This window comes from Oncorhynchus keta, chromosome 21 (genome assembly GCF_023373465.1).
Source record: "Oncorhynchus keta strain PuntledgeMale-10-30-2019 chromosome 21, Oket_V2, whole genome shotgun sequence".
NCBI classification, from domain to species: Eukaryota; Metazoa; Chordata; class Actinopteri; order Salmoniformes; family Salmonidae; genus Oncorhynchus; species Oncorhynchus keta.
Genome location: NC_068441.1, coordinates 40,681,674 through 40,707,372, shown reverse-complemented (window position 1 = coordinate 40,707,372; position 25,699 = coordinate 40,681,674). Strand labels below are relative to the sequence as shown.

Genomic DNA, 25,699 nt, shown 5'->3' with positions numbered 1-25,699 from the left:
ATTTTCCGCGATCCGTGGTGTGTCATCATACAGGTCTCTGATTTGTGGTCAGATTCGCTCAGGTGGAACAAATTTAAATGTGAGCCTTTTTTCTATGCTGATGTGAATGTCATTGAGAAAATAAAGAATTGTCAAAGATTTTTTTCACAAACATATTTTCTGAATTTCAAAGTAATCCTCGAAGTAATCATCTAGTTTTTCAAAAGTATCTGTAATCTGATTACAATATTTTTGCTGGTAATGTAACGGATTACAATTAGTTTTTGTAATCCCTTATATGTAAGGAATGACATGTAATTTGTTACTCCCCAACCAGCATTCGATAATATATGTTTTATTTATTTAACCTTTATATAAGTTCAATAAGAATTACTTTCATTTACAAGTGTAAATAAAGGCTATTGATGCCGAAGTTTAATACATTTTATTAAACTATGGCATGTTTATTGCGTTTGCCCCAGATGAACCCTTTACGTCTAAATACGTAGCTCTGGGTGCACGCATTGAGTACAAAACAAACCAGAGGCGTGTTCTTTGCTTTTTCCCCATATATTTTAATTGGTTATTCGAATGATTGACTTGCGTCTTCTTCCATTCATAGAATCGTGTGTGCATGCGCCTGAAGTAGGAAGTGTCACTTAATAATTTTTCGGAAACTCTGTCTGCCAGGTAAGATAAAATCAACAGAATCGTGACTTTAGTGTTGTTTAAGAGTTCCAAAATGCCAATTGGCGTTGATGTGTGAGACAATCATACGTTGATATGTTATAAAGCTTTGTTTTGTAAAGTGAACCTAATAGTTGCTATTTCAGCCAGGCGCGTCGCAAGATACGGAGTTGGGTCGATCCTGTTGTTATCCAGAATATGAATTCCCTGACAACTATCTAAATTAGCTATGATGGCTGGCTAGCTGGTAGCCTACCACCAACTGCTTTTAGCTACGCAACTGGTTTGAAAACGATAGATAGTTACCGAATGTAGTCTGTTTTAGACATGCAGACTGCCAGGCTAAGTGTCTGGATGTTCGTCATTATAAAAATAATAAATTAATCATAATTTGGAAGCGCGGTTTGTTTGTCTGACTGACTAGTTAGTTACTATAGCTAGTTAGCACAGCCACAATGTCAAATTTATTTTTGGAATATTATGGCTACATTTACACAGGCAGCCCAATTCTGAGTTTTTCCCACATTGGTCTTTTCACCAATCAGATAAGATATTTTTCCAACAACGGGCAAACAAATCAGAATTGGGCTGCCTGCCTCAAGGTCAATTCTGTTCAAGACATCTGACGTTCTCCCCCAGTGAGGCATGTCACAGTTTTTGTCCAAATAATACCTTGTTTGAAATCTGACCCATCCCTTAAATTAACAAACTCACTATTGAGGGAGTGAGGATTTTGGCATCAAATTTGATGCTATTAGATCATGTGACCATGGCAAATTTCACACCTGTTTTACAGGTCATGTCATGGCCATTATTTGCTCCACATCAGGGGCATGCTGGTAGCATATATGTCAGAGGTACACACACAGTAAGTGGATGACATTAACAGATGGGATGAGTCTATTAATTTTTTTGCCTCTGGGCTTGTTTGCCTTTGAATTATCTCTACCACTTAGGCTAATCTGAATGAATGGTTATCCATGACTATGATGCATGTCGTGGCTAAGATGCATGTTGTAGCCTGTCTGACACATCAGGACATGTTAGACAAAGCGTGCGATTTCTACGTTTGAAAGGATCAGCAGCAAAGTCAAGTCATTCGCATACCGGCCATTCATAGTGATCTGAGAAGCCTTACTGCAGTAGTACTACAGTTCAACTAGCTTAATCATGGATGGACGTCTTCATGTAAAATAATATGCCTACTCTTGGTTTGTAAGAAATGTATAATCAAATGTCAGTTTTCCCACACCCCCATACTCAATTTGCTCTACCTCCATTTTGTCCATTGTGGGCTTTGTGTCCAGACTCCATTTTACTTTAGGCAGTTAACCCACTGTTCCTAGGCCGTTATTGAAAATAAGAATTTGTTCTTAACTGACTTGCCTGGTTAAATAAAGGTAAAATAAAAATACTTCTGACCGCACGTATTATTTCACAAAATAGCATAATGTATCACAAAAATTAGCAACCACAACTAGAAAAGCCTGAAATAGCAAAGAGAAGAACACAATCACACCACCATCGCTCTAGCCCAGGAGCTTTCCAGTGACCCTGCCTACTTTTCTAGAAGCAGCATGGCTAGGTTATTAGGTCAATTGCACTGTGTGGACCTCTACTCACACCATACTTTCTTCCTCGCCCCCTTGTGAAGTGTGCACCAACTCACCTTTATTGAAGAATACCTACTGTAGCCTAAGCTGTTTAACATAGACCTATTGTCTGAAATTCTAGAAATTCTAAGTACAGTACCACTATCTCTAAATGTATTGATTTGTTAGGCCTAGAGCCTGTTACATTGTCATAACCTCAGACCTGTCTTAGTAACAAAATAGTTAGCAGTAATCTGCAGTTCAAACAATAACAAAGTGTCAACCAACCACTGATTTAAATGGACAAATATATAATACATTTAAGTGTCTAAAAATGGATGTAGCAAGTGCACCTATCCCCTTTGAATTAAGAGAGCGAGATCCATCATTATTTCACCCAATGAATAGGAACTATATAAGGTGTGTTTATTCATCATCATGTGTAGTTCAATTAAATCACATCACTAGATTGTTGTGTTGGTTCTGCAGTGCTGAACCTTGATCTTGATCAGAGCAGTGTATCTTTAACCTATTTCTTTCATTCCAAAGGTTAGTAAAGCTTGTTCGAAACACTTAGGCTAGCCTATTAGCATCTTTGTTTAGCATGACAAAAGATTTGACAGTGGAATTGATCCTTGTTCACAAAACATTAGGAACACCTTCCTAATATTGAGTTCCTTTTGCCCTCAGAACAGCCTCAATTCATCGGGCAAGGTGTCGAGTGTTCCACAGGGATGCTGGCCCCATGTTGACTCCAATGCTTCCCACAGTTGGGTCAAGTTGATGTTCTTTGGTTGGTGGACAATTCAAATAAAATTGTATTTGTCACTTACACATGGCTAGCAGATGTTAATATGAGTGTAGCGAAATGCTTGTGCTTCTAGTTCCGACAATGCAGTAATAACCGACAAGTAATCTAACCTAACAATTCCAAAACTACTACCTTATACAAACAAGTGTAAACGGGATAAAGATATATGAATGAGTGATGGTACACAACGGCATAGGCAAGATGCAGTAGATGGTATAGAGTACAGTATATACATATGAAATGAGTAAGGTAGGGTATGTAAACATAAATGTGGCATAGTTTAAAGTGGCTAGTGATCCATGTATTACATAAAGATGGCAAGATGCAGTAGATGATATGGAGTACAGTATAAACATATGAGATTAGTAGGGTATGTAAACATTATATTAAGTGGCATTGTTTAAAGTGGTTAGTGATACATTTTTTTTTTTTCACATCAATTTCCATTGTGGCTGGAGTTGAGTCAGTATGTTGGCAGCAGCCACTCAATGTTAGTTGTGGCTGTTTAACAGTCTGATGGCCTTGAGATTGAAAAACAGCTTCTGTCTCTCGGTCCCTGCTTTGATGCACCTGTACTGACCTCGCCTTCTGGATGATAGCGGGGTGAACAGGCAGTGGCTCGGGTGGTTGTTGTCCTTGGTGGTCCTTCTGTAGCTCAGTTGGTAGAGCATGGCGCTTGTAACGCCAGGGTAGTGGGTTCAATTCCCGGGACCACCCATACGTAGAATGTATGCACACATGACTGTAAGTCGCTTTGGATAAAAGCGTCTGCTAAATGGCATATATTATTATTATGATCTTTATGGCCTTTCTGTGACATCGGGTGGTGTGGGTGTCCTGGAGGGCAGGTAGTTTGCCCCCGGTGATGCGTTGTGCAGACCTCACTACCCTCTGGAGAGCCTTACGGTTGTGGGCGGAGCAGTTGCCGTACCAGGCGGTGACACGGCCCGACAGGATGCTCTCGATTGTGCATCTGTGGAAGTTTGTGAGTGCTTTTGCTGACAAGCCAAATTTCTTCAGCCTCCTGAGGTTGAAGAGGTGCTGCTGCGCCTTCTTCACAACGCTGTCTGTGTGGGTGGACCAATTCAGTTTGTCCGTGATGTGTACGCCGAGGATCTTAACTTACTATCCTCTCCACTTCTTGATACACATGGGAATTGTTCAGAAGGAAAAACCCAGCAGTATTGCAGTTCTTGACGCAAAACTGTTGCGCCTTGCACCTACTACCATACCTAATTCAAAGTCACTTACATGTTCTGATTTGTCCATTCACCCTCTGAATGGCACACATGGACAATCCATGTCTCATGGGTTAAAAATCCTTCTTTAACCGACCCCCCTTTAACCGACCCCCCCCTTTAACCGACCCCCCCCCTTCATCTAAACTGATAATTTTTTAATGGTTTTAACAAGTGACGTCAATAAGGGATCATAGCTTTCACCTGGTTCGTCTATGTCATGGAAAGACCAGGTGTTCCTAATGTTTTGTACTTTCAGTGTATGTAAATATTCTGCTTTGCCAACAAACTTGGATGATATATCTCAAATCAATAAGATTGGTAAAGAATTGTGTAAACATTGGACAAGAATTGCCCCTTGACCTGCTCTCTCCCTTCCAGTCCCAGACCATGAACTACGTGGGGCAGCTGGCGGAGACTGTGTTTGTGACGGTCAAAGAACTATACCGGGGCCTGAACCCGGCCACACTTACGGGGGCCATCGACGTCATTGTGGTGCGTCAGCCCGACGGCAGCCTCCAGTGCTCTCCGTTCCATGTGCGCTTTGGCAAGCTGGGGGTGCTGCGCTCCAAGGAGAAAGTGGTGAGTATGAAGAAGAAGATTGGAGTGTGTGGTGTTGTTTACAAATGGAGGGTGCATGTACTGTATGTAAGCGGATCGTCTCTCACACACACACTGCCTGTGACCGTGTGTTGCAGGTGGACATAGAGATCAATGGGGAGCCAGTTCACCTGCAAATGAAACTGGGGGACAATGGAGAAGCTTTTTTTGTGGAGGAAAATGAGGATTTTGAGGTATGGTTTTTAAACATTTTGTTTTGACTATCTGATCCTATAGGTTTGTTCAGTCATGGAGGTGAACCTCTCTTTTATAGTTGTGTTGAGCTAATAGGGAAGGTGACATGATGTAACCTATTTTGTTTCTTCTGTAGCTTATTGATGCTGTACAGTACATTCGGAAGGTATTCAGACCCCTTCACTTTTTCCGTATTTCGTTACGTTACAGCCGTATACAATTGGCTCATTCATCCCCTTCCTCTCCCCTGTAACTATTCCCCAGGTCGTTGCTGCAAATGAGAATGTGTTCTCAGTCAACTTACCTGGTAAAATAACGGATAAATAAATACATTCTAAAATGGCTGAATTTGTATCCCCCCCCCAAAGCAAAAACAGGTTTTTAGAAATTTTAGCTAATTTATTACAAATATAAAACTAAAATATAATATTTTACATAAGTATTCAGACCCTTTACTCAGTACTTTGTTGTTGCACCTTTGGCAGCGATTACAACCTTGAGTCTTCTTGGGTATGACTCTACAAGCTTGGCACACCTGTATTTGGGGGATTTCTTCCATTTGTCTCTCAAGATCCTCTCAAGCCCTGTCAGGTTGGATGGGGAGCGTCACTGCACAGCTATTTTCAGTTCTCTCCAGAGATGTTAAAGTCCAGGCTCTGACTGGGCCACTAAAGGACATTCAGAGACTTGTCCTGAAACCACTCCTGCATTGTCTTGACTGTGTGCTTAGGGTCATTGTCCTGTTGGAAGGTGAAACTTTGCCCCAGTCTGAGGTCCTGAGCTCTCTGCAATAGGTTTTCATCAACGATCTCTCTGTACTTTGCTCTGTTCATCTTTCCCTCGATCCTGACTAGTCTCCCAGTCCCCGCTTGTAAAAAACGTCCCCACAGCATGATGCTGCCATCACCATCACCATGCTTCACCGTAGGGATGGTTGGTACCAGGTTTCCTCCAGATGTGATACTTGGCATTCAGGCAAAATAGGTCAATCTTGGTTTCATCAGACCAGAGAATCTTGTTTCTTATGGTCTAAGAGTTTTTAGTTGTCTTTTGGCAAACTCCAAGCGGGCTGTCATGTGCCTTTTACTGAGGAGTGGCTTCCGTCTGGCCACTCTACCATCAAGGCCTGATTGGTGGAGTACTGCAGAGATTATTGTTCTGCTGGAAGTTTTTCCCCTCCCCACAGAGGAACTCTGGAGCTCTGTCAGTCACCTCCCTGACCAAGGCCCTTATCCCCCGATTGCTCAGTTTGGTGGTGCCAAACTTCTTCCATTTAAGAAGGATGGAGGCCACTATTTTTGGGGACCTACAATGCTGCAGACATTTTTTGGTAACCCTTCTCCAGATCTGTGCCCCGACACAATTCTGTCTCGGCGCTCTATGGACAATTCATTGGACCTCATGGCTTGGTTTTTGCTCTGACATACACTGTCAACTGGGACCATATATAGACAGGTGTGTGCCTTTGCAAATCATGTCCAATCAATTGGTGGACTCCATTCAAGTTTTAGAAACATCTGAGCTCAATTTTTGAGTCTCATAGCAAAGGGAATGAATACTTATGTAAGTAAGGTATTTCTGTTTTTTTTTATGATGAGGAACAACTTTGATTAACTTTAGAATAAGTCTGTAACGTAACAATGTGGAGAAAGTCAAGGGGCGTGAATACTTTCCCAATGTAATTCAAACCTTAGTTTGACATGTGCACCCCCCCACTAGTCCAGAGTGCCAGCCCACCTCTGCACGTCGCCCATCCACATGGAGCTGCTGGAGGTGGCCGAGGAAACCTTAGAGGGGCTCCCCAGTTCCGGAAGCACACGAAGGAAAAAGAGGCGGCGAGTGCGCATACGCTCCGACTCCCACCTAAGAGAAGATGGTAGCTCCTCGTCCGACGAGAGGGAAAGGGAGAGAGCGAGGGAGCAGTCAGGAGAACAGGAGAGCCACTCCAAAGAAGAGCCCAGCACGCCCATGCTTGCCAGGTCACTATCAGGGTTGTTCCACGAATAGAGTACATTTTGGGTAGTGTAACAGGTGTCGTTTTAGAGTTCAGAAATCAGCATTTGAAACTTTTTCACCTGTATTTTATATTGAAAGTCACTTTGTTTTTGTTGCTTCGATCAGGGGCGTGCAACTATAATTTTCCATTGATGAAAATACATTGCTGCAACACATTTGGCAGAAAATAGCTTCATTCATCAGATGCAATTTGACGCAAGTTGGCTAGCAGCCACAAAAGTAATTGAGCTTACAATGAAAAGGCAAGGTATGTTTTTGCAAAAACGATGCATATTTCTAATGTTTGTCATAGAAAGAATGTAGCCAGCTACGTTTGCTTGAAATTAGTCTTGCATTTTACCCGAGAAAAGTAGGCTACACCAAGAAAAGTAGCTACACATCTCTCTGCTGATAGAATGCCCATTCGTGAATTCTCATCCGAGTGCAGCTGAAGCACAAAATTAGTCTGAGCAGAAATTACAATGAGATCTGCATTTACAAAACGCAGCAAGATATTTCAAATGCGTTTTTATTTTTTTGTGTGAAAAACATGACACTTCTGAAACTTAATTTTTGTTTTTTTATATTCTATATATTATATAGAGCACACGTTCAACTTAATAAAACATATCTTTTTCCCCATCTCAAAATAAAATGACAGTTGAGGTTTTCCATCTTAAATCATCCATAAATAACCCTGTGACAGGGGGAATAGAAGCTTGGTGTGTGCAACAGGGAGAGCAATTGAATGCAAGCTTCACCAAAAAGTTTAAATTTTTAAAAGATTTCTAGACTATCTATTAGTGCTCAGCGATGAACCGAAATGTCAGTTATTTTTCGATGTCTAATTGTCCAAGTTTGGACACCTATTAATTTCACGTTTATTTTATTTTTACTATTTTCTACATTGTAGAATCATAGTGAAGAAATCAAAACTATGAAATCATACAGTAACCAAAAGTGTTCAACAAATCAAAATATATTTTACATTTGAGATTCTTCAAAGTAGCCACTCTTAAAAAAAAATGTTTAAAAAATACAATAGAAAAATAACAAATAATTAAAGAGCAACAAAATAACAGTAGCGAGGCTATATACAGGGAATACCAGTACAGAGTAAATGTGCGGGGGCACAGGTTAGTCAAGGTAAACAACAAATGTAAGATACACAACAACTTAAATATTTTAGTAATGTAAATAACTGATGGTTAAAAAGTGATAAGCAGTCACTACTGTCATGGGACTTTTATATAATCGAAAACTTGATAATTTTTGAATTTTCAAACCGAGCTGACCTCATGACTATCTGTGGGCAACGGTTGACATGATATGCCTGACGGGCTCAGTTTCCCACCACAAAACACCAGAAAATGGACAAAAAGATTACATCCAGCTGTCCTGCTTTTACAGTATAATTTGATTCCATGTTCAATGTTTCTTTTGAAACTATAATTTTAAAGGTATAATTTCATCATATTAAGAGTTAAGTTCATCTATCAGGGTTGACCTTAAAATGAGGGACTGAAGTAAAGTAATCACATGAAATAAATGATCATCTTCAGAAATGATTGTCAAAGCCAGAACATAAGTAGGGCCTTACAATGATGGTGAAAACGTGGACAAATGGTGGCGATAAGTGGATTACAATCTTGCTAGAAGTTTGAAAAACTAGAAGAGAGACAGATTTTTGGCAATAAAGTCTTTATTAATATAAAAAATCAAATTTATTGAATTTTGCATGTGGTCTATAATAAAGGGCACTTCATGTAAGATAACAGGCTTTTAAAAATTAAATATTGGTGCACAAATGTTACTTAAAATATCAAAGGAATGCAAAATGTACTCTTCGTTGAACAACCTATCAACTACAATTTGAAAACATTGATTTCTTTGGTTGAAAATTACTATTCTATCGGTTTCATTGTGCCGTCCAAGCCAAATCAGGCAGGTGGAAGGCGAATACATATTCAACCCAGGTCTAATTGTTAGATTTTGCATCCGGTATGTGGCTTTGAGTGATCAGCTTTAGTGTTCTGAAACCCTGTGGCTAACTTTTTTAATATATTTCTTTGTCTCCCTAACAGTAAGTCTGTGTACTTCTCGCTGTCAGAGGAGCCACATGAAGAGTTGGTGGCCGTGCAGACCAGGGATGTCCACCCTCACTCTGATGGAGAGTGGTCCCCCTCAGAGAGGTCAGACAATCAATCAATCAAATCAAATTTATTTATATAGCCCTTCGTACATCAGCTGATATCTCAAAGTGCTGTACAGAAACCCAGCCTAAAACCCCAAACAGCAAGCAATGCAGGTGTAGAAGCACGGTGGCTAGGAAAAACTCCCTAGAAAGGCCAAAACCTAGGAAGAAACCTAGAGAGGAACCAGGCTATGTGGGGTGGCCAGTCCTCTTCTGGCTGTGCCGGGTGGAGGTTATAACAGAACATGGCCAAGATGTTCAAATGTTCATAAATTACCAGCATGGTCGAATAATAATAAGGCAGAACAGTTGAAACTGGAGCAGCAGCATGGCCAGGTGGACTGGGGACAGCAAGGAGTCATCATGTCAGGTAGTCCTGGAGCATGGTCCTAGGGCTCAGGTCCTCCGAGAGAGAGAAAGAAAGAGAGAAGAAGAGAATTAGAGAACGCACACTTAGATTCACACAGGACACCGAATAGAACAGGAGAAGTACTCCAGATATAACAAATTGACCCTAGCCCCTCAACACATAAACTACTGCAGCATAAATACTGGAGGCTGAGACAGAGGGGTCAGGAGACACTGTGACCCCATCCCAGGACACCCCCCGTACAGGGCCAAACAGGAAGGATATAACCCCACCCACTTTGCCAAAGCACAGCCCCCACACCACTAATCACCCCACACCACCAATCAATCAATCAAATGTATTTTATAAATCCCATTTTACATCAACAGTTGTCACAGTGCTTTACAGAAACCCAGCCTAAACTCTCAAAGAGCAAGCAATGCAGGCAGAAACACCGTGGCCACGAAAAAATAACTGAGGAGCCAGGCTTTGGGTGGCCAGTCCTCTTCTGGCTATACCGATTAGAGACTTAAGAATACATTTGGCCAGACAACAGGTCAGACAATTTACCAGACCCTAAAAAAATTATCCAATGAGTTTGATTTTTGAACCAGGACTAGGATAGTCTAATCTGTGTCCTAGCAACCGCCCCTGGTAGTCAGTTAAAATAAGTTTGTATTTTCATTCTCTTTTACTGCCTGTCCCCCTCTTTCTCCAGTTTATGAACCCTCTGTCACTTTTTCCCTCCTGTCTTTTTTTCTCCTGCTCTCTCTAATTAGGAAAAACAGTCACACATCTGAGGTTAATTGTTGCAGGTGTGTGCAAATTATTTGTAATTATTGTTGAAATAAGAAAAAAAAAACCTGCACGCTCCGCTTGCCGCTATCAGTTGTTTATCTAGCTTGCGTATGCATGACCTTCATCAAAGCCTTCTGGGAGCTTCTTCTGACCCCCCCCCCATCTCTTTCTGTCTCTCTTTCTCAACAGTTTCTCTCTCTCTTTCCTTCAGTTAATTAGCCTCTCTCTGTGTCTTCTATTTCCAGTGTGTTCTATAGTCGTCCTTCCTCCCCCAAGAGTGACTCTGAGCTGCTGGTGAAGCCTCCGGAGTCTTCAGGGCCTCCGATGCAGTGGAACTGGGGTGGCTTTCCCGAGGTATAACAGGGCATATTGAGGCCCTAACTGGGTGTACAGGTGTCATAACAGGACATATGGGTATCATAACACGCCATATGTGTCATAATGGGATAGAGGGGTCATAACAGGAAGTACAGGTGTCATAAAAGGACATTAGGGATGTAACAATTCACTGATGTGCGTCCATCCCCAGTTCAAAAGTGGCATGAATTGGTCCGAAAATTATTTAACACATCATGAACAGCCGCTTCACTAATGTTTTTTTTTTTTACTCATATAATTGTATTCCCCCCCTCCAAAAAGATCTAATATTTTGTGACTGAGTTGATGTGTACTCTCCTTCAGTAGCCTAAGTAACTACGCATGTAACTGTGTATGAGTCATTGATCTTTAAGTCTGATAACAACTGCGCACAGAGTGCAGCTGCTCATGCCAACCAGAGCCTCCCTGATCTAATATTCCTAGCATCTTCAGCATTCAAATGTTTGTAAAATGGCTTTCGCAATGTCAACTCATAGGCGTTATTAGTTCGGTGACAACCAATGTTATTTGCTTGGTCATTGTTACCAAATGCACTGTAGAAAATATTTTTACCGACAGAGTTGTGTATGCTACCGGAGTGTCACAACTCACTGCTGCTGATTGGGGCTTTTCGATTGCCAGGTTCACCATTGGAAAGATGAAGGTAGTTTTGCTTTAAATAGTCCGTTTATTTGGTCATTTTTACATGGACAGGGTAAAGTTGTAATTTCGGCTGTACTTATTTTGAGCTGCATTGTAGGCCTATGGTCTGTGCGGGAGTCGGAGTAGAGCAGCTGTCAATGTTCTAAACATTTAGCAGATGCTCATATCCAGAGTGATTTATACAGGTGCAATTGGGGTTATGTGCCTTGCTGAAGGTCACATTGACAGGTTTTTTTTCACCAAGTCTGCTCGTGGGATTCAACACTCTTAACCGATAGACTACCTACCGCCCCAAATGGTCAAAACCGTTCACTTTTAAAACTGGGGTGAAATCCAAAGCTGTTCTATAATAATTGCTAATTTCTACAGATAAATATTGACATATTACTAAGCGCCCCAAAAAATGTGCTGCGAAAATGCCAAGTTAATTGGTGGGTGATGGGGATTCCCCCCCTCCCACACACTCACACAGTACAGTCGTTCCTGTACTGTATCAGAGCCCATGTATCTAGATGCGAATCGAATCGTGATTGAAAGGCACATCCCTGCATGATACAGGACGTACAGGTGTTATAAATAGTTTGTTCAGTAGCTCCCATCACCACACTGCTTTGTTTTCCCTGCTCCCTCTAGATGTGTCCAACGGAGAGAGGGAGGGTGGAGGTGCAGCATGTCTCTGCTGGCATCCACTGCTCGGACAGCTCCCACTTCCGCACCATCCAGCGGCAGGACTCCTTCGACATGGGCTTGGAGCCCGGGGTCCACTTTGTCCGAGAGAGCAGTAGCGTCACGGTGGTGGTCAGGCCCACGCCCAGGACCGGACCAGCGGTCCAACCCACAGAAAGTTCACGCATAGACCTGGAGAGAGCCTCCAATATGACCCACTCCACCCCGAATCACCACACCTCAGCGCTTCTCTCAGAACCGCTAACATTGGCATCGTTAGCGATGGCTAGCATAGAATCGCCCCAAGCCCCAGGGCCTAGAAAAACAAAAACGCAGCCACAAGTAGAGACCCAGCAGGCAGGGGATGAAGTAGCTGAGGAGTCCCCATCCAACCCGGAGCTGGAAGACTCCAGAAACTCCCTGGCTAACACAATTAGTATGGCTAATGTAGACAACACTGATAGACAAGCTAGCGAAGAAAGCACAGCAAATGTTGAATGTGTAGCTGACAACATGGTTAGCCAAGTTGAAAACGACTGTATAGACACACATATCCCATCCATAAAAGGTAGCAAAGCTGGCACAATCAGTGCAGACAGGCTAGCTAGCGACAGCACAGCTGCTTTAGATAACAAGGCTAGTTTGGCTAACGCAACTAGCTATGCCAGTGCAGCCAACTTAGGTCTCATTACCACAGAGTATCTGGGTAGCAGAGCACAACCAGAACAGCACAGTGCCTTTCCAGAACCCAATGGACAAGTGCCAGAAGTTGTCTTGAGTGAGGGTGACAGCGGGATTGAGCCCTGCACCGAGGGAGGGGAGAACACAGAGAATGGCTCTGTAATGATGGACAAAGCAACAGATTGCTCCCTGACCAATCAGGCTGCAGAGAGTGTCGGAGTGACAGACTTGTTAGCCACTGAGGCTCTGGGGGAGGAGCAGTCTAGCTCAGCAGAGCACCAGGACAAGAAGAAAGGTGAGAAACCGATCTCGTCTCACTCCTAAACCCTGGGCACGCATCCTGTAGATCTGAGAGGATTTGAAAGGTTTACAAATTATAGTAACATCTTCAAGAGGATTTGAGTGTTGGTTTTGACATGACATTGAATTGTGTGGTCTGTCTCTGCTGCTGTGCTGTGTGAACACAGGTAAACGCAGTCAGCACCTTGGACCCTCTGACATCTACCTGGATGACTTGTCTAACCTGGACCCAGAGGTGGCAGCTCTCTACTTCCCACCTAAAAGGTAAAGGGCTCCCAGCTCTCCTTCCGTCCGTCCTTCCTTTTCTTCCTCAATAGCATGCAGTGAATTCATATTAGACGAAAAGCCGAAACAAGTATGACATCCTAGCATTGAAAGTGCAGGTTGGCATTTATTGTCATGCATCTTGCACTGGAGGCAGCTCTGCAAAGTCAGAAAATCAGATTTTAAACTTAACCACAAACTTAACCACACTACTAACCCTAAAGTGTAACCCTAACCAAGACCAAAAAAGCTCCTTTTTGTTTTCAGGAATTTATATAGCCAATTTTGACTCAAATTGGCCCATCTAGTGAAAATTGCTCAGTTCTGCCTCCAGGGCAAGATTCATGACAGTGAACGTAAACCTGCGTTTAACCCTTGTCCTACAATTATCTCTCCCACACCCTCCACCCCGTGGAAATCAAATAATAAAATCTCCATTAAGAATTGATTTGCTTAAGCTAGAGAGATGCTTTTTTGTTGTTGCAATGTCTGCTTCTCAATCCACCACATCTGCTGATATCACCCTTCCACATCAGCAGTGAAATGAGGTAGAGCTGGAGCAGTGTTTGTCAGACCATGATACATTCCAAAAATCTGTCTTCTCACGAAAACGTCTGTAGCGTCCGAACGGTTTGGCCTGAACTATTATGAACCCTATATTGACAAATGACTCAATACGACCCCCACAAGCCTCTTGGGACTCCTCTGAAGCTCCCCAGTACTAGTTTAAAAAATGAATGGAAGTGCGTATATATGGAGATAAATGCATATAAAACAAAATAGAAAATCTTTCTTATGTCTCTCAGAAATAGGACTGACATTTCAGAACAAACTTCCTTTAGATTTTTTGGGGGGGACTATCTGTTGTAACATGTAGTGATTCTGTTATTCAATGCATTTCTATTGGCTAATAGCAGTAATGCAAAATTCAATGTTCCCTCTAGATGGTTAAAGCATATAAAATATTTAATGTCACATTATCTAACTTTCTATTTTTGTATATCCAAAATGCCTACTATTTAGAATGCAATTACAGGTATTCGGACATGGCCAGTGAGCTTACATAGTACATTTACATTACATTTAAGTCATTTAGCAGACACTCTTATCCAGAGCGACTTACAAATTGGTGCATTCACCTTAGGTGAGTACATGGATTCTAACATGGAGCTACTTATAGTTAGAACGGACATTACTCTTTATAAACTGGAGTTTTCATGCCCCACAGAATGGTATTTCCCATGGAATGGAGGTCAACAGGCAATGGATTTCATAATATGTAGCCCAAATTGTCACCTTTCCCCCACTTCTGTTGAGAAATGACCCAAGTTCCCAGTTGGCATACCTTCCGCAATCCACACTTACTCAGTGTCAAGGATGACACAAATCAGTTAACTATGTGTATAATGTAGCAGGATGCGTTCCCTAACCAGATCATGAGTAATGTTATCTTATCTTAGGCTTGACTGTCCTCACAAGGCAGGTCACACTGGTAGGGACTCACATAGACATCAGCAAACATAAGATGTCATAGACTGTATCACATCCTATACCAAATCAATAGTCATTTTTGAGTGTTTCTCAAAGTTAGAACCTATTGATCCCACTCCTGAATAGCACCTGATAAATGCAACAGCTTGGAACTTTCTATTCCCTCATAGTGATGAAATATTAGTGTTAGATTATCCATTATGTACATGGAATTAGCATGGGGATCAATTCCATTTCAACTCAGGCAATTCACTTCTCAAGTAAACACGTAAAAGGCATAGTGGTAGAAGATTTTGCTAATGGTTATGCCTCTCCACTCAGTGAGGCAGAAGGATGCTCGCGGCTCAGTGCGGAGCAAGGGTCCGGTTCTGGTAACCAGTCTCCCCAGTCGGTGGGCAGTGGGGCCATGGACAGCGGCACAGAGTACCTGTCTGACTCTACCACCGACCACATGGACGTTACAATGTCCCTCTGCGGCCATACCGGCCACACCAGTCAAATCAACAAAGGTGTGTGTGTGTGTGTGTATCCTAATTTGATCACCCTGTTGCAGAAGAACTTTCCTGCGATGTCTATTTCTGTGCAGCTGTGTATGTGTCCGATGGAAGGAACCACATCCGCTCACCATTAGCTGCTTCTAGTGATGATCTTTAACAAGCTAGAGAGAACAATGAAGACGGACCTTTTTTAGATGAAATATATGAACACGTGGTAACCTATGCATTCTTACCCATTTCTAACAGTTGGATTGATGAGACTTTTTCTTGACTTTCTCTATTGCCATTTGCCTCTGTTCCAGATCAGTTTATGGAGCACGTTGTGAACTACCAGGATTTGGTGAGCAACCCTGGAATCATCGAAGATCCAAACCTGGTTATCTGCATCAACTCAAAGTAAGTGTTAGAGTTGCATTTGGTGATGTATAATACGTTGTTTGCTTGTAGTTCTGCCATCATATTTTGAATGTCTGTCCATTGACAAATTCATGTTTTTTTGTGCTCTTTTAGGTATTATAACTGGGCAGTGGCTGCCCCTATGGTCCTGTCAATGCAAGTTTTTCAAAAGAATATACCAAAGGTTCATCTCTACCCTTGTTCACTTCCCTTCGTGAATTTGAAATTAAATGACGAGTATAAATAAATATGAAGGGAAGTTTCTCTCTGGCTCATACCTACTGACACCAATGTATGGGGAGTAGTGTACGAGTGCACACTTCAGGAGGAAGTAGGGAAAGTGGTGACAGGTGTTATCTTTAACATTGTACTGTATGTAGAGTGCCATTGACCAGCTGGTGAAGGACAAGATGCCCAAAAAGTCTGGCCGCTGGTGGTTCTCCTGGAGGAGGAAGGACATGGACACTAACTCAAACCAGGTAGCCAATCACAGGGTTTCTCAATCCATGCTAGGGTTGTGTTCAGTAGGCACAAAACGGAAGAAAAAAGGAAGGTACTATCTGAACTTGTCCAATAAGAAACAACCATTTTTGTTTTCAGTTGCAACAGGTTTTGCTAGGGTGTCACATAATTAACACGACCCAGGTTTTCTGGGAACCCCCAGCCAATTACACATGTTGTTCCTGTCCAGCACACCTTATAATTAACATTTTAGTCAGTTTGAATCATCATCGTATTTAATTAAGCAATAAGGCACAAAAGGCTGTGCTATATCATGAATATAGTCACAGATAAATGCTGCTGAAAGAAATTCAAGAGAAGGTTCGGACAGCATCGTGGACATGATGATATTCTTATGGCGGCGCAGTGATAACTCTGAAGGAACTGTTAGCAGGCATAGGTGTGCCAATTTCAGCAAATACGCCACAGGTTTGAACACTGCTCGTCCAATCAGCATCCAGGGTCCAAACTACCCGTTTTATAACGGTAAAGAGCCGCCTAACAACAACAATATGTTTCTTTGTCTTTCCCTATGGCAGACTGGAGAGAACTCTAAGCAGGACCAGGAGGAGGCACAGACCGAGAATGATGTCTCAACCTCTGTGTCTGTCACTGGTCCCTCAACAACCATACTGTGAGTGATTACACACATATATACACACACACACACAGTTCCTTATGCGTAACGCATATGACCGATTTGAGTTTATTTTAGCTGATGGACTAGTAATTCTGCCATGTGTGACTTTTCAGGGCGACTCTGGATGACCTGACTAGTGACGAGGAGGCGGGCCTAGGCAGAGTGGGCAACCTATCATCAGAGACCATAAAGACTGCCCAGTGTTTTAGCCAAATGTACCGCAAGTCCCTACGCCTCACCTCCGAACAGATAGTACGTCATCACTGCCACACACACACCAGTCATTTTTCTGCCATTGATATCCTTGGGCGGGCTGCCTAAGCATTTTTTCGGATCGCCTAAGTCCATTCCTTTTTTGGGATCGAAAAATGTTTTCCCTGTAAACTTAAATGACTGAAACCCGATATACAGGATATACAGTGCTGTGAAAAAGTATTTGTCCCCAGAGCAGAATTCATGGTTCCTTCTATTAAGGCAAGTCGTCCAGGTCCTGAGGCAGCAAAGCATCCCCAAATTAACACACTACAACCACCATGCTTGACCGTTGGTGTAAGGTTCTTACTATGGAATGCAGTGTTTGATTTTCGTCAGGCATAATGGGACCCATCTCATCCAAAAAGTTATTATTTTGACTAATCTTGTCTATAGAATTCTTCCAAGAGTCTTGATGATCATCCAGGTTATTTTTGGCAAACTTGAGTCATCTTTTTGGTCAAGCATGGTGGTGGTTGTGTGACGGTTTGGGGATTATTTGCTACCTCAGGACCTGGACAGCTTGCCTTAATAGAAGGAACCATGAATTCTGCTCTGTATCAGACAATTCTACAGGAGAATGTCAGGCCATCCATCTGTGAGTTGAAGCGCAGCTGGAACATGCAACAAAACAGACAGTGATCCAAAACACACAATCAAGTCAACATTAAATGGTTAAATCTAGACATTTTTAGTTTTGGAATGGCCTAGTCAAAGTCCAGAACTAATCCCAATTGAGATGTTGTTGCAGTCCATGCTTGAAAACCAACACATTTCACTGAGTTAAAGCAGTTCTGCATACAAGAGTGGGCCAACATTCTTCCACAGCGATGTGAAAGACTGATCAATAACTACAGTAAGCATTTGGTTGCTGTCATTGAGTGTAAGGGGGCAATTACTTTTTTACAAAGGGGAATCGGTTGTTGAATAACTTTGTTAATTTAAAAAAATATATATATATATATATATTTGTACGCTCTGGTTCCCTTTATCTACTAAGTTTTGTTTGAAGATCCAATTTAACATTCTGTAGCAAAAACAGAGAATCAGAAAGGGTGCAAATACTTTTTCACAGCACGAACTTGTATAGAAAAGGTAATGGATCTACAGTACCAGTCAAATGTTTGGAAACACCTACTCATTCAAGTTTTTTATTTTTTACTATTTTCTACATTGCAGAATAATAGTGAACACATCAACTATGAAATATCACATATGGAATCATGTAGTAAACAAGTCTAAATCTATTTTATATTTGAGATACTTCAAAGTAGCCACCCTTTGCCTTGATGACAGCTTTGCACACTCTTGGCATTCTCTCAACAAGCTTCACATGGAGTGCTTTTCGAACAGAGTTCCCGCATATGCTGAGCACTTGTTGGCTTCTTTTCCTTCACTCTGCAGTCCAACTCATCCCAAACCATCACAAATGGGTTGAGGTCGGTGATTGTGTAGGCCAGGTCATCTGATGCAGCACTCTATCACTCTCTTTCTTGTTCAAATAGTCCTTACACAGTCTGGAGGTGTGTTGGGTCAGTGTCCTGTGGAAAAACAAATGATAGTCCCACTAAGCGCAAACCAGATGGGATGGCGTATTGCTGCAGAATGCTGTGGTAGCCATGCTGGTTAAGTGTGCCTTCAATTCTAAATAGATCAGTGTCCCTAGCAAACACCATCACACCACCACCTCCATGCTTCACGGTGGGAAGTATACATGCAGAGATCATCCGTTCACCTACTCTGTGTCTCACAAAGACACGGCGGTTGGAACCAAAAACCTAAAATTTGGACTCCATTGCTCGTGTTTCTAGGCCCAAGAAAGTCTCTTCTTATTGGTGTCTTTTAGTAGTGGTGTATTTGCAGCAATTCGACCATGAAGGCCTGATTCACGCAGTCTCCTCTGAACATGTTGAGATTTATAATAATAATATAATAATAATAATAATATATAATATAATAATAATATATATGCCATTTAGCAGACGCTTTTATCCAAAGCGACTTACAGTCATGTGTGCATACATTCTACGTATGGGTGGTCCCGGGGATCGAACCCACTACCCTGGCGTTACAAGCGCCATGCTCTACCAACTGAGCTACAGAAGGACCCACCCTGTTACTTGAACCCTATGAAGCATTTATTTGGGCTGCAGTGTCTGAGGCTGGTAACGCTAATGAACTTATCCTCTGCAGCAGAGGTAACTCTGGGTCTCCCATTCCTGTGGCGGTCCTCATGAGAGACAGTTTCATCAGAATGCTTGGATGGTTTTTGTGACTGCACTTAAAGAAACCTAAGTTCTTGACATTTTGCACATTGACTGAACTTCATGTCTTAAAGTAATGGACTGTAATTTCTCTTTGCTTATTTGAGCTGTTCTTGCAATAATATGGACTTAGCCCTATTTGGTAATAGACCTATCTTCTGTATACCACACCTACCTTGTCAACTGATTGTCTCAAGAAGGAAAGAAATTCCAGAAATAAACTTTTAACAAGGCACAGCTGTTAATTGAAATGTGTTCCTGGTGACTACCTCATGAAGCTGGTTGAGAGAATGCCAAGAGCGTGCAAAGCTGTCATCCAGGCATAGGGTGGCGACTTTGAAGTATCTAAAATATATTGTTTGAATTATAACACTTTTTTTTGGGTTACTGCATGATTCATAGTTTTGATATATCTATACTATTATTCGACCAATGTAGAAAATATTTAAAATAAAGAAAAAAATCCTGGAATGAGGAGGTCTAAACTTTGGTGTTTTGTTAACTAACAATCACAAAAATAAAAGTTAGACCGTCAGGAAGAATTGAACATTCCAAAAGCAATGTATTTAGCAGTAAAAAAAAAAGAAGTTTGAGCAAAATATTAGCCATGGCAAAATTCATAGAATTGTAGGAAATTACCTTTTTTTTTAAATGGCCACATTCTCTCAGCTTCAGGCCAAAATATGTAGAATTGCAGGACATTTGCTTTAAAACTGCAAACATTTCTCAGGTCCATGGAGAAATGTGCAGAATTGCAGTAAATTTTAAAAATGCTAAATGTTCTCTACACCACCAAGATGGGGGCCTCCAAAATGTTGGCATGGCAGACGAGCCGACTGTGTCCCCCTGCCACTCCCACCACCTAAGCCCATTTGATCCAGAAAAAAAGCTGCACACACAGTCATACACACTGCCTCATAATCCCTACCCTGTGTTGTGATCAGGAGCGGTTGAACCTGCGTGAGGGGGCCAACAAGGTTATGTTCAGCGTAACCACTCAGTACCAGGGCACCTGTCGCTGTGAAGCCGCCATCTACCTGTGGAACTGGGACGACCACGTCGTCATCTCAGACATTGATGGCACCATCACAAAGTGAGTGTGTGTTTGTGTGTGTAAGAAAGGTACTACCCTGTGCTTTTAGAGACCGTTTAGCACCATCATGGCCCAGTATGATCCAATCTTTATGTACATGTGAATGTGTGTTCAATGCTTTATGATCTCTCTCCTTGCCCATTACAGGTCTGATGCCCTGGGTCATATCCTACCTCAGCTGGGGAAAGACTGGACACACCACGGCATTGCCCGTCTCTACCACAAAATCCACCAGTAAGTCACACCAGGGTCCTGTTCAGTAGATGTCTAGATAGTCCCTCTCTTTTTCAGTCTGTTTTCTTCTGTTAGGTTCATAATGAACAAGAAGCAGCCGTTCCCTCCACCATCAGTATTTTCTGTGCATGTGTTGGTTCCAAAACTCGTATTTTGAGCCAAAATGAGAACATTGTGAAAAAAATACTTCCCGCTCTAAATGAATGTGCCATTCTGTGCCTCTCATTGGAAGCCAGTGATAACTTACAAGATGCTTGTATCCAGTTGTTGTTTTATCAATGGGTAACCCCTCCCTCTCGCTCTCCCTTCCAGAAACGGATACAAGTTCCTCTACTGTTCGGCGCGGGCCATCGGCATGGCTGACATCACCAAGGGCTACCTGCAGTGGGTGAACGACAAAGGCACCGTCCTCCCCAAGGGCCCCGTGCTGCTGGCCCCCAGCAGTTTCTTCTCTGCCCTGCACAGAGAGGTGGTAGAGAAGAAGCCGGAGGTGTTCAAGATTGCCTGCCTCACCGACATCCGAGACCTGTTCAACCCCCACAGGAAGCCCTTCTATGCAGCCTTTGGCAACAGGACCAATGTGAGCCACACACAGTCACACACACACAGGCCTTGTCTGATTCCCTGACTTAAGTTTTTAGTAGTAGGCGCTTTGGGAAAATATAACAGGGGACGGGCTGTACCAAATGAACAAATGGCGGGAAATAACACAATTATGCATTTGAGCCAAGTGTGTTGTTTTTTGCTCACTGTATACCAAACATATTTTTGTACTTTTACCCCCTTTTCATGATATCCAATTGGTAGTTAGTCTTGTCCCATCGCTGCAACTCCCGTACGGACTCGGGAGAGGCGAAGGTCGAGAACCATGCGTCCTCCTGAAACATGACACTGCCAAGTCGCACTGCTTCTAGACGCACTGCTTGCTTAACATGGAAGCCAGCCGCACCAATGTGTCGGAGGAAACACCGTACAACTGGCGACAGAAGTCGTGCACCGGCCCGCCACAAGGAGTCGCTAGAGCGAAATGGAACAAGGACATCCCAGCCCGGCCAAACCCTTCCTAACCCAGACAACGCTTTGCCAATTGTGCACCGCCTCATGGGTCTCCCGGTTGCGGCCGACTGCGAGACAGCCTTGGATTTGAACCTGTGTCTGTAGTGACGCCACTAGTACTGCGATGCAGTGCCTTAGACCGCTGCACCACTCGGGAGGCCCACTGTATACATTTTTACTAAACAGTACTTTCTAAATAGTATGTAGTATGATTAGTCCACCGTATGTAGTTTTAGTAGGCAAGACAGATTTTAGACACTGCCACACACACACACCACTGACTCACTGTCTGTGTTTGGCAATCGTTTCTCAATCCATTCCCTGGGGGATGGATTTTTTGTATTTTAAATAAACCTTAAATCAAGTGTTGTCTGGGCTTTCCCAGGATGCCAATGCTTATAAGGAAGTGGGTGTCCCTGACACCAGGATCTTCACTGTGAACCCCAAGGGAGAGCTCATTCAGGAGAAGAACAAAGGGAGCAAGTCCTCGTAAGTACACTAGCCACAGAGGAGTGACGGTCATCAGTCCACCCCTCAAAAGTGCACACTAAATACATACAGTACAGTTGTCTTGATTTAATAATTATTTTAAAAATGTTTTAAAAAAATGTTAAAATGCTCCTGATAACAGCATACTTTGGTTTAGAGCTTGCTGTCATGTCTGTTCCAAGATGCAGAATCGATCACTCCTAATAATTACAGCTGGATTTATAGAGCTGTGATAGTTCCGGCACATTATTGTGCGTGTGTGTGTGCCACAGGTACAGTCACCTGAGCGAGCTGGTGGAGCACTTCTTCCCTATGATCTCTGAGGATGGGAGGTCGTCCTCCTTCGACTTCCCCGAGTTCAGCCACTTCTCCTACTGGAGAGAGCCCCTACCACCACTGGACCTGTCTACTCTGGATTAGACACACACACACACACACACACACACACCATGGGACCTGTCCACTCTGGATTAGACACACGCACACACTTGCCACTGGACCTGTCCTCTCTGGATTAGACACACACACACTCACCTCTGGATTAGACACACACACTCGCCACTGGACCTGTCCACTCTGGATTAGACACACACACTGTCTGGGGCGGCAGGTAGCCTAGCCAAAAGGTTGCTGGATCGAGTCCCAGAGAGGACAAGGTAAAAATATGTCTTTCTGCTCCTGAGTAAGCCAGTTAACCCACTGTTCCCCAGGCGCTGAAGACGTGGATGTTGATTAAGGCAGCCTTCCGCACCTCTCTGTTTCAGAGGTGTTGGGTTAAATGCAGAAGACACATTTCAGTAGAAGCCTTTCAGTTGTACTACTGACTAGACAACTGTACAACTGACTGGTTTTCCTTTCTCCTCTCTCATCACCCCTTTTTTCCCTCTTTCGATCCCTTTCTGAGTTCAGAAATATTTTTAATTGATAAGCATTGATGGCCAGGAATCTTGTAGATGTGCAAGGTTTTCATTTAATATACTCTGTTTTATGTTGATTCATCTGATGCAATTGAAAACTAAAGTTTCTGGCTTTCAGCTAAATGTACACATGCACAGATGACACTGCATTTTACTCAACACTATAGACTTCATATTGTGCAATACAAAAAGACACTGCACTGGCCATACCATATTGCCATTATCCAAATGATACTGGCGCAATGTGCATTTGTGCTGCTCAAGAATTCCAGTTATATTTACATTTTAGTCGTTTAGCACAGGGTTTTCCAAACTTTTTGACTCGGGCCCACCTTTCCAGTATTTGGGAACATCCCAAATACATTCCAGGGTTGAGTAAATTGACTGTTTGGGTAATTGAAATGGCCATGTTCTGGTCTGAAACGGTGCCTTTTTGCTTATGATTTATATGCTTTCATATTTAAAGGGATACTTAGGGATTGTATCTACTTCCCGAGGGTCAGATGAACTCATGGATACAATTTGTATCTCTCTGTGTACAGTTTGAAGGTAGTTGCTGACTAGCACACGTCGTCAGTTGACTGGATGTCTATTGGTATCTGCTACCACTTTGTGCTAATGCAAGTTAGTATTGGCTCACAAAACTACCTCCAACTTCCTTCATACTGGACACAGAGACAGAAGCTGTATTCGAATACCCATACTAACATACTTAATGAGTATATACTATTAGTTCATTTTAGTATACCTACTGTAAACGTCCTTTCAGGTGAGCGTACTAGCGCTTCCCCTGTCTACCGGAAGTTTTTTGGTGTTGCTATGCAACTTCTTGCTAGCATAACAAATTACGAGTAAATTCAATATGGAGTGCGCTCTGAGCGTTTGTAAATTCAGAGCGTTGTCAGATTGTCCTTTCATAAATTCAGAGCGTTTCACTCTGAGCTTCAGAACGCACACTGGATACAGGCCCGTTCTGACCACACAAGGGCAGTCAAGCATTCAAGCTAACGTGCTAGCTACTTCCAGACACAGATGAAAGAACACCTCACTCTGACCATTTACTCGCCCAAGCAGAGCTGGTTTTCCAGAGCGTTGGTGACTGTGCTGCTGGAAACAATCGAATTATGCCTTTTTTTGCCGATGTTCACTGTCAGTGGCTATATTCAACTGGGGGTTGAGCGTTAGTAAATGCATCAGTTATTCTGCGCTCTGCCACATGTGCACTCAGACGAGAGTGCTCTGGAATCAAAGTAGACGGCCAGAGCGAATTTATGAACGCACAAATGTCCATTGTGAACGCACAATGACTATACCACTAAGCTAAACTAAGAATAACGGGAGTAATCAAATCACTAAACGTTGGGTAGTTAGTTAGTTAGTTAGATAGCATATAGTAAATATACTGGCAAGTTCGATGTATTAGTAGCCAACTAACCTTAGATAGCTAGCTAACATACTGGTACATAGTGCTGTAATGATATGCTATGCGCATTGTAAGGATGGTGTCGCTAACAAATTGTCAGGCAATAAGGTAACTTATTTGAAAAGTAATTTATTACATTTCTAATTTTCTTGAACGTTTGTCATAATTAGTTAAACCAATGAATTTGTATCCGCTCTCGGACTTCGGCTGCTTATTTTCTTCAAATCTGAAAACGTTGAAGTCACGCCCATTTTCTGAAAAATTACATTATAGGCCCTTAAGCACGGAAAGAGTGTCCACTGCGTGTATACTTCGTATTTTGACAAATGTAGTATTCGAACACAGCTATAGACATGGTATCTACGAGTTCATCGGATTCTTAAGAAGTAGATAAAGGGCCTCATCGGCATTTTGGCAAAGTATCCCTTTAATTATATTTAGAAATATATATTTTTGTCATCCTAAGTGATACCAATTACTCTGTTTAGAGAGACATTGCATTGGACCCGAAGATCCTTGTTGTTATTTTCAAATGATCTACACTGAAGACAAAATGTAAAGTGTTGGTCCCATGTTTCATGAGCTGAAATAAAAGATCCCAGAAATGTTCCATGTGCACAAAAAGCGTATTTCTCTCAAATTGTGTGAACTAATTTGTTTACATCCCTGTTAATTAGCATTTCTCCTTTGCTAAGAACCCTTCCACCTGACAGGTGTGGCATATCAAGAAGCTAATTAAACAGCATGATCATTACACAGGTGCACCTTGTGCGGGGGACAATAAAAAGCCACTCTAATGTGCTATTTTATTACACAATGCCACAGATAGTTCAAGCATGCGGACTGCACGGATGTCCACAATAGCTGTTGCCAGATAGAGAAATTAACATTAAACTACCTTAAGCCACCTCCAATGTTTTAGTAAATTTGGCAGTATAAAAGCAACATGCAACAATTTCAAAGATTTTACTCAGTTACAGTTCATATAAGGAAATCAGTCAATTTAAATAAATTCATTAGGCTCTAATCTATGCATTTCACATGACTGGGAATACAGATATGAATCTGTTGGTTACA

The 25,699-nt window shown here is 42.3% G+C and overlaps 1 protein-coding gene across 2 annotated transcripts; it reads left to right on the top strand.

Moving 5' to 3' along the window:
* The first annotated feature begins 518 nt into the window (after positions 1-518).
* LOC118400560 (phosphatidate phosphatase LPIN2-like) lies at positions 519-25,232 on the top strand. Of its 2 annotated transcripts, XM_052473934.1 has the most exons (20): positions 578-669; positions 2,949-3,051; positions 4,689-4,889; positions 5,006-5,101; positions 6,822-7,081; positions 9,182-9,289; positions 10,684-10,792; positions 12,092-13,100; positions 13,273-13,369; positions 15,182-15,369; positions 15,660-15,753; positions 15,868-15,937; positions 16,134-16,232; positions 16,794-16,888; positions 17,008-17,146; positions 20,355-20,503; positions 20,651-20,737; positions 21,050-21,317; positions 22,179-22,282; positions 22,555-25,232. In XM_052473934.1, the coding sequence occupies exons 3-20, from the start codon at positions 4,698-4,700 to the stop codon at positions 22,700-22,702; spliced, it is 3,312 nt and encodes a 1,103-aa protein (XP_052329894.1). In that variant the 5' UTR covers positions 578-669; positions 2,949-3,051; positions 4,689-4,697; the 3' UTR covers positions 22,703-25,232. The 2 variants fall into 2 exon arrangements, with proteins under 2 accessions (XP_035653429.1, XP_052329894.1); XM_035797536.1 differs by lacking the exon at positions 2,949-3,051 and having other exon boundaries at positions 519-669.
* The last annotated feature ends 467 nt before the right edge of the window (positions 25,233-25,699 follow it).

What these genes read in the sequence shown, in the direction of transcription:
- LOC118400560 (XM_035797536.1), top strand. Translation starts at nt 4,698, where the DNA reads ATGAACTACGTGGGGCAGCTGGCGGAGACTGTGTTTGTGACGGTCAAA. An exon ending in TGCGCTCCAAGGAGAAAGTG is followed by an intron (nt 4,890 to 5,005) that starts GTGAGTATGAAG and finishes CGTGTGTTGCAG; the next exon opens with GTGGACATAGAGATCAATGG. An exon ending in AACAAAGGGAGCAAGTCCTC is followed by an intron (nt 22,283 to 22,554) that starts GTAAGTACACTA and finishes TGTGTGCCACAG; the next exon opens with GTACAGTCACCTGAGCGAGC.